A 12,303-nucleotide genomic window follows, 5' to 3' on the forward strand; every position below is an offset into this window, starting at 1 on the left:
GGCGCTCCTTCCCCGCAGACGGTGCCAGGAGGGAGGAGCGCCCCGCGGCCGTCAGCGCCCCAGAGGACAGGCGCGTGCTGCCACCCCAGCCCCGGGCCCCAGAGGACCCGCCGCGGCCCAAACCCCTCACCCCTCACCCTGCCCGAGGGGAAAAGGGCGAGAGAAATCTGAGGTCCTCCGGGGACATGGGCCAGGACCTCTCAGGTGACCTGACGCGAACCGGGGACGCCCAGCTCGCACGTCCCACTCGATCCGCACGCGAAGCCGGGGACCCGGCCCCACCCGCACGCCGCCGCAGCCAATCCGGAGCCCTCTCCGGGCAGCCCCGCCCGCGCGCGCACGCACGCACGCGCACGCCCTGCCGGCGCCGGGGCGCCCGTGTGCTGTGTCCTACCTTCTGATTGGCTGGATCCGGCGGTGGGCGGGACAGGGAGAAGCCTGCCGGATGCGGCGCGCGCGGTTGGGCCAGAAGCCGGTTGGAGGGTTTTTGGGGTTGTTGCAGTCGGTAAGTGAAGCGTGGAGTATTGTGAGATCTGGGCACCCGGCTGTGGGGAGGGAACAAGTGGGGGCAGCCAGAGGGCCTTGGAAGGGTTGGGGGCCTAGCGGCCGCGACTGGACTGAGGGGGCGAGGTGTAGCTGGCGCGGCCCAGGCCCGACCTTGAGGATCGGGGCAGGTGTGGGGTCGGAGGACAGGGCCCGGGGACAAGGGGCGGCGAGCGCACGAAGCGGAGGCCTGTGGAGTGAGTGCCCCGAGTGGGGAAGACTCGCGGGTGGGGAGTGGGCGAGAGGCGGGGAGGCGGGGTGTTGCCGGCGCCCACCTCGGGAGCCCGCGGCCGGCGCCGCGTGGGGCCGGGTAGAGCGAGCGGGGCTCCGGCCATGGGAGTCCTGACAAGGTCACAGGGGGCGAGGTGCGGGGGACGGCGAGAAGCCCGAGGACCTTCCGGCCGTGGTCTCCCGCCCCCGGACGCGCCGTGCCCGCCCACCCTCTCCGCCTGCCCGGCGAGGGCCAGCAGGCCTCGGGCCCCAGTGAGGCATCCGCGCTCGGACCCTGCCGGGGAGGTTTTTACAAAGCGCGGGGCCCTGCAGAACAGGGGCAGCCACAGTGATTCAGCACTCGGAGGCCTGTCTCGGGTCGGTCTCAGTGTTCTTGTGCCTTTGGGAGAGCCCTCCTTAGTATTTTACTAAACTTACCGAAGAATTCCAGTTCTCCGAGGCACCGAACGTCTGGCTGTCCGGTGCCTCTCTCCGCATCTCTTCAGCTTTCTGGGTCATTTGGGTAGATGAGAAAGCAGTCATTTAGGAACACTCAGCAGTGGTGTTAGTGAAAAACCTTTTCACATCAGTCCCTTTAACTTTTTTTTTTTAAGCATCTTTTTCTTGAAAATTTTTAAAGAGATTTATGTTTGTGTTTCAAAGTCGGAGTTTGAGAAAAAAGAGGGGGAGATCTTCCATCCACTGGTTCACTCCACAGGTGGCTGAAGCCAGGAGCTTCCTCTGGGTCTCCCACGTGGGTGGCAGGGACCCCCAGCACTTGGGCCGTCCTCCGCTGCTTTTCCCAGGCTAGTAGCAGGGAGCTGGACCGGAGCCCACTATGCCACAACGCCGCCCCATTTTATCTTGAAATGTGCACCTGAAGTGTTCTGGATCAGAAAGGGGTTATCATTAGTTCTTTAAAGGAAGCAATAACCACATCCCCCACATCCTGATTGCTACCCCAGAGGCTGCTTTGTGAAAGTCAGATCAGATGCCCCATCTGTACAAGCTTCGGGGGGTGAAGAACACAGAACGACAGGTTTTCTTCTGTTGTTGTACAGACTGGAAAGGGAATGCATCCCCTTCCTCCTGAAAGGAGGGGAAACACTTGGTGCTCTGTCGACTGGTTACACAACTGCAGTCATCCAGGGTGAGATGATTCGAAAACCACACACTTCCCTGCTTTCAAGGACAATCCCCAAGTGATGTCTTAGTTTAAGAGAATTAAGGTTAAGGGAGGGAAGCATGCTTTTATATCGAAGCTTCTAGTGTTACGTGGATTGTGGTCTATGGTAGTTTTTTGTTTTGTTTTGACAGGCAGAGTGGACAGTGAGAGAGACAGAGAAAAAAGGTCTTCCTTTTGCCGTTGGTTCACCCTCCAATGGCCGCCGCGGCTGGCGCACCGCGCTGATCCGATGGCAGGAGCCAGGTACTTCTGGTCTCCCATGGGGTGCAGGGCCCAAGCACTTGGGCCATCCTCCACTGCACTCCCTGGCCACAGCAGAGAGCTGGCCTGGAAGAGGGGCAACCGGGACAGAATCCGGCGCCCCGACTGGGAGTAGAACCCGGTGTGCCGGCACCGCAAGGCGGAGGATTAGCCTAGTGAGCCGCGGCACCGGCCTTATGGTAGTTTTATCTCTCATGTTTGCAAGAAACCAGGACCTGTTCGGGTTCTTCTTGTTTCTCCTTTCATCGGTACAACATAAGAATTATAAAAGAAATAAGCATTTAGGTACCTACAGTTCGTCATTTTCTTACTGATTAAACTTTACAGATGTGGATGATTGCTATTTTTCAGTAAGTATTCGTAGATAAATTACCTGAGAATAATTCTAATTGTTCAGAAATATAACTTAAATTTATTAAGCAAACATTTTGTGTTATACTTAGTGAATAAAGGGCATTGTGCCAGGCAGTGGACATAGACTTAAGCAGGGCAGGTAGAGGCCTCTGACTTCAGGAAATTCTAGCAAAAGAAACAGACAATTTAAGTAGGCTTTTGGGAGGGTTACCATAGAGAAAGTGCTGGGTCCTATTACTGCATAACCAAAGCACCTGTCATAAACTTAGGCAGTCAGACGATTTCCCAGAGGTCTGTTCAGATAGGAACCTGAAAAAATGAAAGAGTGAGCTAGGAAAAATGATCTGAAGAGGATGGGCAGTGTGGGAAAAAAAGGAGGAATCAGCTTGTGCAAAGGCTTGGAGGTATACAGAGCAAATAGAATGATGTGGTTAGATGGAGGTTAGGGAGGGAGTTGGAAAGGATGTTTGTGATAAACACAGTTATATCTCTGAGAAGCTTACAACTGGGTATGAAGACGACTAAAAACATTCCATTCTGCAATTAATGTTAAATCCCTCCATCCAGTCCATTTATGCAGTTTCTTCAAAGGCAATCTCAACTCCTTGTGAAACTTCCCAAACCTTTGGCTAGAAGGCCATACCCCACTAAATTCAGTCTTCATTGTCTTGTTACACTGTCATCCCAGTTTTTTAAAATAACTAATTTTTGAGTCACTGTTTGTGTTATTACTCAAGTTTTATCTCTTTAGATTTTCAGTGAGCATAATGAACCTTGAGCTTATGGACCTGGTACAAAGTAAAAGCTCAATAAGTAGGGAGTTCATTTAGTTGGGAAAAAATAGAATATAAAAAAGGAAGTCTAGTTCTAATCCGAGTTTTCTCCTATCTAGCCAAGGTTTTCTTTTCTGTCAGATGATGGGATTGACTCTGCTCAATGGGGTGGGGCTTAGCGGGATAAATCCCTTTTCAAACTAAGCATCCTCCCCCACACACCCCTCTCGCGTTTTCTCTGAAAATGTTATCTGTCACTAGCCCCTCCTTGAATAGAAAGGCAATGAACTGTGGCAGGCCTTTGGGTATAGTAGTGTAAAGCCTCTGTCTGTGATACCGACATACCACATGGGCACTGTGTGCTCCACTTCCTATCCAGCTTCCTGCTGATGGCCTGGGAAAAGCTGCAGATGGCCTAGATGTTTGGGCCCCTCCCACCCATGTGGGAGACCAATGTGAAGCTCCTGGCTTCTGCATAGCCCAGTGCAGCCTGTTGTGGCCATCTGGGGAGTGAACCAATGAATGGAAAATTTGTCTGCCTCTCCCTCCCTCTCTGTAACTCTGACTTTCAAATAAATAGATAAATCTTTGAAAAAAAGAAAGGTATTGAATGAGAGCTGTTGTGATAGGGATGAAGAAAGTGTACACATTGTTGTGACAAAGGTAGAACTGAATTTACTGTCTCACTGTGATGAAATGCCTAATAACTTCCTGAGAACAGATGACTAAAACAGAAGAAAGGAGACTTTGCTCTCTGTGGTAATGTCTGTTCCTGTTATATAACTATCAGGCTAGTTTATTGCCTTTTGAATACCATTTAAAGGAATAATATAAAAAGAAGGTAGAGCATTTTAAGGGGGAAGCTAGGGAATGCAAGGTATATAAAAAGGAAGGCAGATCTAAACTTAGAATTCATTCATTCAGGTGGCCTGCAGTTTTGTGCTACAGTGATATTAACAGTGATAACCCTAGGTAATAATACTATAAAAAAACTAAAACACTATCTTGTGCTGAATTGAATATAAATTAGGTTTAAAAGGAAGAATTTCTAGCAACGTTATTTAAAATGAAAAGCTTTGTCCCTAAAGGGAATAAATAATGAAGTAGGTAGAAATTTTGACTGTTCAGAATAACTTATCCTTTTCCCAAAAACAATCACCATTGATAACAAATTAGTATAATAGGTGGGAAGTTGCTCAGAGGTGAGAATTGAAGCCAGATTATTAATAAGTCTGCATTTGAAAGCAATAAAAACCGCTATTAACTACACTTAAAAATGCTTAGTAGGATTTCCCAACATATTGAAGAAGCAATAGGGATTATCACTTTGGTTGGAAAGTTGTCCAGTTGAAGTTGATTAAGAATGAGGATAGCTAGAAAATTAATAGCTACTGTCTTAACTGATAGAAGTTTGTTTTTTTAAATTTCACTGTTTTTAGTATGGTAGGGGGGCCAGCCCTGTGGCATAGCAGGTAATGACATCCCATGTAAACACCAGTTCGAGTCCCAGCTGCTCCACTTACTATCCAGCTCCTTACTAATGCACCTGGGAAAGCAGTGGAAGATGGTCCAAGCACTTGGGCCCCTGCATCCTTGTGGGAGACGTGGCAGAAGCTTCTGTGTCCTAGCTTTAGATTGGCCCAGCTCCTGCTGTTGCAGCCATTTGGAGAGTAAACCAGCAGCTTCAAGATTTCTCTCTAACTGTAGCTTTCAAAAAAATAAATATATCTTAAAAGAAATAAAATGAAGTAGATAATTTGAAAGGGGCCGGTGTTGTGGTGTAACAGATTAAGCAGCCATTTGCAGTGTGGCATCCCATATGGGCACCAGTTTGAGTCCTGGCTGATCTACTTTTGATCCAGCTCTCTGCTGATGTACCTGGAAAAGCAGCAGAAGATGGTCCAAGTGGTTGGGCCCCTGCACGAATTTGGGAGACCCGGATGAAGCTCCTTGTTCCTGGCTTCTGTCTGGCCCAGCTGCAGCCGTTGTGGCCATTTGGGGAGTGAACCAGCAGGTGGAAGAGCTCTCTCTCTTTATCTCTCCCCCTCCTCTCCCTTTTCCTTCTCTCTCTGCCTCTGCATCTCTAACTCTGCCTTTCAAATAAATAACTCCCTAAAAGTAGCTACAGGTTAAAAATAGTGAATTTTTAAAAATAGCTTTTAAAGTTCATGGATAACACACGTGTGTTTTCATGGAAAACTAGAATATTTTAATTATGGGTATTAATCATTATAGATGTTTTTACTTACAGAATCTCATAGAAACTCTCTTTCAGGAAGATTCTTCAAACAACCAATATGTCAACCAATACAGATGTTTCTCTTTCTTCATATGATGAAGATCAGGGATCCAAACTTATCCGAAAAGCTAAAGAGGCACCATTTGTCCCCATTGGTAAATTTGATTTTGACATTCTAATAATTAGTTGGCTGTAAGTGTGAAACAATAGAAACCTGGTAAGCTTGTTCATCTAGCATATCCTAAAAGAATTTACTTTCAAATATTTTTTGTTATGTTACAATTTGCCGCAATTGGCATGATAAAAATCTTATAAAAGTGTTCTGTGTGTATTTAGTCTTGTTTTATTGACTATTTCACTGAACAGTAGACTCCAAGACTACTCTTAGGACTTACTAGGCTTAAGAAAACTATTAAATTCATAGTTAGGGTTTATTACATTGGAAGCACACAGATTAAAGCAAAAGCTTATGGGATGAAGTCCAGGAGACATAATGCACAAGCTTCCAGGTTTTCCTTTCCAGTGGAGTGACATGGGGTGCACTTAATTCTTCCAGCAATGTTGTGTCAAGTACTGCCATCCAGGGAAGTCCACCAAATCTTCGTGTCAGGGTTCTACTGGGGATCAGTCATATACAAATGCAGTGCCCCTGAAGGCCTTGCAGCATATAAAGGATATCAGTAAATTAGATGGTGTATTTCAGAAACAAAAAACAAGTATAAATTATATTAAAGTGTTAAAATAGTAGAAACAATGACTTTGAAGTCAGAAGTAAGAAAGGATACATACAGATATTATTATTACTGGAGATCCCAAATAAGATTCAAATGAAAGCTGGTATATGTACCACATTCTAAAGTTTCTGTTCTCCCAAAATTTAGAAATTCATTGAAATCCAAATATAAACCCCACTTGGACATTTTTACCCTGTTACAGAATTTGATAGGTCAATTTCAAAGTACCAGATAAGCTTTTTGTGTGAAGATAGAGTAATGCAAGTATACTAGCTTATGAGGTATGCTTTGTACATGACATTGCTGGCATCTCAGATCAATGCAAAATGTATACCCAAAGCACTGTTTTCAAAAATTAACCATATGAATGGAAAGAGAAAAAAGGGAGATTTCACCTCCTATCATACCCTCAGAGATAGATTAGTACTCAGTGTTAAAACAACAATATAGGCCGGCGCCGCGGCTCAACAGGCTAATCCTCCGCCTTGCGGTGCCAGCACACCGGGTTCTAGTCCCGGTCGGAGTGCTGGATTCTGTCCCGGTTGCCCCTCCCAGGCCAGATCTCTGCTGTGGCCCTGGAGTGCAGTGGAGGATGGCCCAAGTGCTTGGGCCCTGCACCCCATGGGAGACCAGGAGAAGCACCTGGCTCCTGCCTTCAGATCAGCACGGTGTGCCGGCTGCAGCGCGCCGGCTGCGGCGGCCATTGGAGGGTGAACCAATGGCAAAGGATGACCTTTCTCTCTCTCTCACTGTCCACTTTGCCTGTCAAAAAAAAATATATATATATATAAAGAAATAGAGGAACTGGGGCTGGTGTCGTGGCTCAGTAGGTTTATCCTCAGCCTACGGTGCCAGTATCTCATATGGGCACCAGTTCTATTCCTGGCTGCTCCTCTTCCAATCCAGCTCTGCTATGGCCTGGGAAAGCAGAGGAAGATGGCCTAAATGCTTGGGCCCCTGCACCTACATTGGAGACCAGGAAGAAGCACCTGGCTCCTGGCTTCAGATCAGCTCAGCCGCAGCCATTTGGGAAATAAACCAACAGATGGAAGACCTTTGTCTCTCCCTCTCACTGTAACGCTACCGCTCAAATAAATAAAATAATTAAAAAAAAAATAGATGAACCTAAATTCTGGAGTCGAGAAGGCTTGACACCAGATTCTGTCCCGGTTGCTCCTCTTCCAGTCCAGCTCTCTGCTGTGGCCCGGGAAGGCAGTGGAGGATGGCCCAAGTGCTTGGGCCCTGCACCCACATGGGAGACCAGGAGGAAGCACTTGGCTCCTGGCTTCAGAGCGGTGCAGTGCGCCGGCCATGGCAACAATTTAGGGGGTGAACCAACGGAAAAGGAAGACTTTTCTCTCTGTCTCTCACTAACTCTGCCTGTCAAAAAAAAATATATTCAAAATATACAATAATTGTAATTCAATTAGGAAAAGATAAGCAACATAAAACAAGCTAATTCAAAGAAGAGGAAACCTGAATGGCCAATCAAAATGAAAATTTGTTCAACCAGTAAACATACAAAATTAAACAAGATATTTTATATTTGTGAAAGTTGTAAAAATGGAAAAAACAAGGTGAAAAAAAGTAGTGCTGTTTGGAGTATGGGAAAGCCAGCCCATCAGCGTGTTGGCACAAATACAATTAAGCATTATGTGATATGTGTGCACATTGATTTGCAGCACCTTATGAAAGTAGCATAATGGGAGCAGCTCCAGTGTCTGTCAGCAGGGCAGTGTAAATGTGAATTCATGGGCCCCAAAGAAGGCATTTATGTAAGTGACAACTCAGGTGGCAGCAAGAATATTTTATATTTTATTTCATCCTTTTAAAATGTACTAAATATCTAAGGACAGAAGTACTTAAAATATGATAAATGTGCAAGCACAATGTGTTGTAAGTCTTGAGATATTTTATGTGGAAACAATAGTTAATTCCCAATCACAGTCTAACAGTCATGACTAACCATATTATTCTAATACAGTTTTACAGTTGATTAGTTGTGGTGTTATGTGTATTTTTATGTATATTTGGTTTAGTGATTTTACATCTATATTCATAATTTATATTGCTTTTTCTCACTTTATCTTAATTTTGTTTTGGTATCAAGGTTTCCTTAAAAAATGTTTTGGGGGGCTGGCGCTGTGGTGCAGCAGGCTAGAGCCCTGGCCTGAGGCGAGGGATCCCATATGGGCGCTGGTTCTGGTCCCAGCTGCTCCTCTTCTGGTCCAGCTCTCTGTGTGGCCGGGGAAAACAATGGAGGGGGGCCCAAATCCTTGGGCTCTGCTCCCATGTGGGAGACCAGGAGGCTCCTGGCTCCTGGCTTCAGATAGGCGCGGCTCTGGCCACTGTGGCCATCTAGGGAGTAAACCAGCAGATGGAAGACCTCTCTATCTGTCTCTACCTCTCTCTGTAACTCTTTCAAATAAATAAAATAAATCTAAAAAGAAAAGTTTTGGAAAAAATATACTGCCATCTTTTTTTTAATGTTTTGGAATACAAATGCAGAATGTCCTTACAATTTATTAGATCTTGCTTATAAAACTATTTTAGTCTTATGGGAGTCAATCTTAGATTATACTTTTAATTCTTTCTGTTATTGATATATGAAGATATTTTATATTTCCTTTGGAATTTATTAATTTGTATTTTCCTCAGAAATCAATTCATTTCACCCAGATTCTCAAATTTAATTGAGAAGAGCAGATATCTCAATTATATCCTCTTGTAATGTATATTTGTTTTCTGTTTAACCTACATCTATATTTAGTAAAATAAGTTTTTTTTTCCTCCCATCTATTTTATTTTTTATTTATACTTTGTTTCCTTTTATTTTTCTTGTAATGATTTGGAAGTTCTGCAGCTATTCCTGTAGTGTTGGTGGTTATCTTTACCTTGTTATTCAGGGTATTTTTAAAAATGTAATTATAGTGTTAAAATGAATAAATTCATTCCTTAACTCAAGATAAAACCTTTAGCCACCAAATACAAATAAAAATAATAACAATAAAAAATACCTTTAGCCACGTTTGTTTTGTTGTAGTAAAAGTACATCAGTTGATGGTAGAATCATCTGGATCCCTCCCCAGGCCCCTTACACACTTTTGACTGTTTTACAGGAATGGCGGGGTTTGCAGCAATTGTTGCATATGGACTGTACAAACTGAAGAGCAGGGGAAATACGAAAATGTCCCTTCACCTCATTCACATGCGTGTGGCGGCTCAAGGCTTTGTTGTAGGGGCAATGACTCTTGGTAGGTTCTCACAGGAAATTTCAAATTTATTAAGCATGTCTTTACAAACAAAACAAGGTATGACCTGTGTAAAAATTGAATACAAGTAATTCAAGTAGTGACATAGTTTACCTGTATATGATATATTCTACTGAGGTTTTAAAGAAAGAAGAAATAGTAGTCCTGTCCATCACTGAGTTTATAGTTTCATTGAAGAGTCTAGACATAGAAATAGGATTGGTGGTAACATCCATTATCTGTGAGAGACATTTTAAAGTATAGATATTACATGCTTTTAGTGGCATTATAATTTATTAACTGGTATCATGGAACAAGAGTTACTCCTTTTTGAAGTTTCCAGCTAAATATTCTTTGTTTTTAAAAACAAATAGGAGTATTCAAACATTGTGAGTTAGTCATGGCATCTTTGAGCTACTTGGGAAACTATGTAAACTTTGTGAAAAGAGTTTTAGAAATGTAAACTATTAAGGCAAAGGGGTTTTGTTACCTTTGTAGATACTCCACATTAGCTATTAAGAAATTTTAAAATTTTTCATAATATCAAATGTTTAACTAGTATTCTTTTTCTTTAGGTATGGGCTATTCCATGTATCGGGAATTCTGGGCGAAACCTAAACCTTAGAAGAGATGCTGGCTTGGCCTTGTTGGAGATGCTTCCTTTAGTTAGACATCTCATATTGAGGTTATGTGTTATATCGAAAATAAATAATTTGAGTGGGTTTAGACAATAATACATGGTATTTTGAATATGGACCTCCTCGTGACCAAATTATTAGTGACTAGTTCACTAATAGGTCTCATTTTACACCTGGTATTAAAATGTTCTCCCTCCACCCCAACCCTTGTGATGAAATTAGTCCTAAAGATCACAGCAGGCCAATGCTGCAGTTATTCCCAGTTTGCTGCAGTGTCTCATGCTTCGTGTGTTGGAAAGGAGTCCTGTTTACCCAGTTAATTCACTTTTTTCTGCCTGCCTCATAGACTGGATGAATATTTCAGTTTTTGGGATTGGTTATCTCTGAAAGAACTCTTTTTCAAAAAGTTCATGGAATATAATTTGTAAAGCCTCCCACACCTGAATGTGTGTGTATGTGTGTGTGTGTGTACTTGTGTATGTACACAAACAAAAGGTAGCAAGCTTTTAAGACAGCTGCATAGTAGTATTTATTTCAGAATCATACTTGTAGATGTGAGACTAATTTAATTATGGATTCCAGGTTAGCTCTTTTGTAAAAACTGCAGAATTATATTTTTGCTGCTGTTATACTAGCATAATTTCTAAATGTCACCTTGAAATAGAAACATGTATTTTAACTGCTAATACAAAGGTAAATTAACACTTTTAAAATGTGTGCAGTGTTTTTTAATTTTCTGTGTAAGACTCATAAATGTTAAATTACCTATAGTGGAAGTGATCAATAGTTTATGAGCAAGCTGGTTGGTCAGACGTTATACACAAACTTTGATATACTACAGGATACATTACTGCAGTTGTGAAATCTCTTGTCTAACCTGAACTTACATTCCATGGTGATAGCATGATCTACATATTGTTATTAAAGTAAGTAAACATATTAAATGTCTTGTATTTATTTCAGTTTGGAAAAAGAGTAGCACAGAAATTAAGTTCCAAGAGAATCACAGAATATTTTGTACCTTTGGTGGAACCAGAGTTAAAGAGTATCAAATAAAAATTATAGCTGACATTTATAGAGCATCTACTGTGTGCCATCCACCAGTGTAAGCACTTACACATGTGTAATATCCAGTAAGCTTCCTAACAACCCCAAGAGATAGGAATCATGCATAATTTCATTTGAGCTTAGCAACTCAGAGGAGCTATAGTCCTGTTTGTTTGTTTTCAGTTTAGATGAGTGTCCTTTAAGGAGGACGACAGTCCATTCTTTCAAAGCATTTTTGTTTACAGAGAATATAGAATGGTGAGTAAAATGGTAGCTGCCAACAAGTATTAGAGACTTGAAATATTGGCCTTTGAAGTGAATACAACAGTTATAAAACTATGAAATTAGACTTGGACTAGGTAACTTCGGTGGTCCTCACTGAACGATACATCACTGTGTAGCTTTATGTGAAAGTGCTTTCAAAATACATCTATGAGGCCAGCACGGTGGCACACGCAGCGGTTAAGCCTCCGCTTGTGATGCTGGCATCCCACACAAGCAGATTTGAGTCACGGCTGCTCCACTTCTGATCTGGGTTCCTACTACTGTGCCTGAGAAAGCAGCAAAAGATACCCCAAATACTTGGGCCACTGCCACCCACATAGGAGACCTGGATGGAGTTCCAGGTGCCTGGCCCAGCCCTGGCCATTGTGGCCATTTGGGGAGTGAACCAGCAGGTGGAAGATCTGTAACTGTCTTTCAAATAAAACATACATTATATTACGAAGGAGTATTTTCTCAGCTTTGAATGGATATAAAATGCATTTAGGCAATACTAACAATTGTTTGTTTCTTAAAAAAAAAAAAAAGTTTATTTGAAAGTTACAAAGAGGTAGAGCTAGAGAGAGTGAAAGGTCTTCCATCCGCTGGTTCACTCCCCAAATGATCACAATGTCCAGAGCTGAGCTGACCCAAAGCCAGGAGCCAGGAGCTTCTTCTGGGTCTCCCACATGGGTGCAGGGGCCCAAGAGGTTGGGCCATCTTCTGCTTTCCCAGGCCATAGCAGAGCGCAGGATCAGAAGTGGTGTATCCGGGACTCAAACCTGCCCATATGGGATGCCAGCCCT

At 43.4% G+C, this 12,303-nt stretch overlaps 1 protein-coding gene across 6 annotated transcripts; it reads left to right on the plus strand.

Annotated features, from left to right (window-relative positions):
* The first annotated feature begins 467 nt into the window (after window positions 1-467).
* On the plus strand, window positions 468-11,128 carry HIGD1A (HIG1 hypoxia inducible domain family member 1A). Of its 6 annotated transcripts, none has more exons than XM_051851838.3 (5): window positions 468-505; window positions 5,190-5,341; window positions 5,603-5,721; window positions 9,420-9,554; window positions 10,127-11,128. In XM_051851838.3, the coding sequence occupies exons 3-5, from the start codon at window positions 5,625-5,627 to the stop codon at window positions 10,174-10,176; spliced, it is 282 nt and encodes a 93-aa protein (XP_051707798.1). In that variant the 5' UTR covers window positions 468-505; window positions 5,190-5,341; window positions 5,603-5,624; the 3' UTR covers window positions 10,177-11,128. The 6 variants fall into 6 exon arrangements, with proteins under 6 accessions (XP_051707798.1, XP_069907066.1, XP_069907067.1 ...); XM_070050965.2 differs by having other exon boundaries at window positions 5,607-5,721; XM_070050966.2 differs by lacking the exon at window positions 5,190-5,341 and having other exon boundaries at window positions 468-740.
* Window positions 11,129-12,303: the final 1,175 nt, after the last annotated feature.

Source organism: Oryctolagus cuniculus, chromosome 10, assembly GCF_051225735.1.
Source record: "Oryctolagus cuniculus isolate XC-2025 breed Fujian yellow rabbit chromosome 10, ASM5122573v1, whole genome shotgun sequence".
Lineage (NCBI taxonomy): Eukaryota > Metazoa > Chordata > Mammalia > Lagomorpha > Leporidae > Oryctolagus > Oryctolagus cuniculus.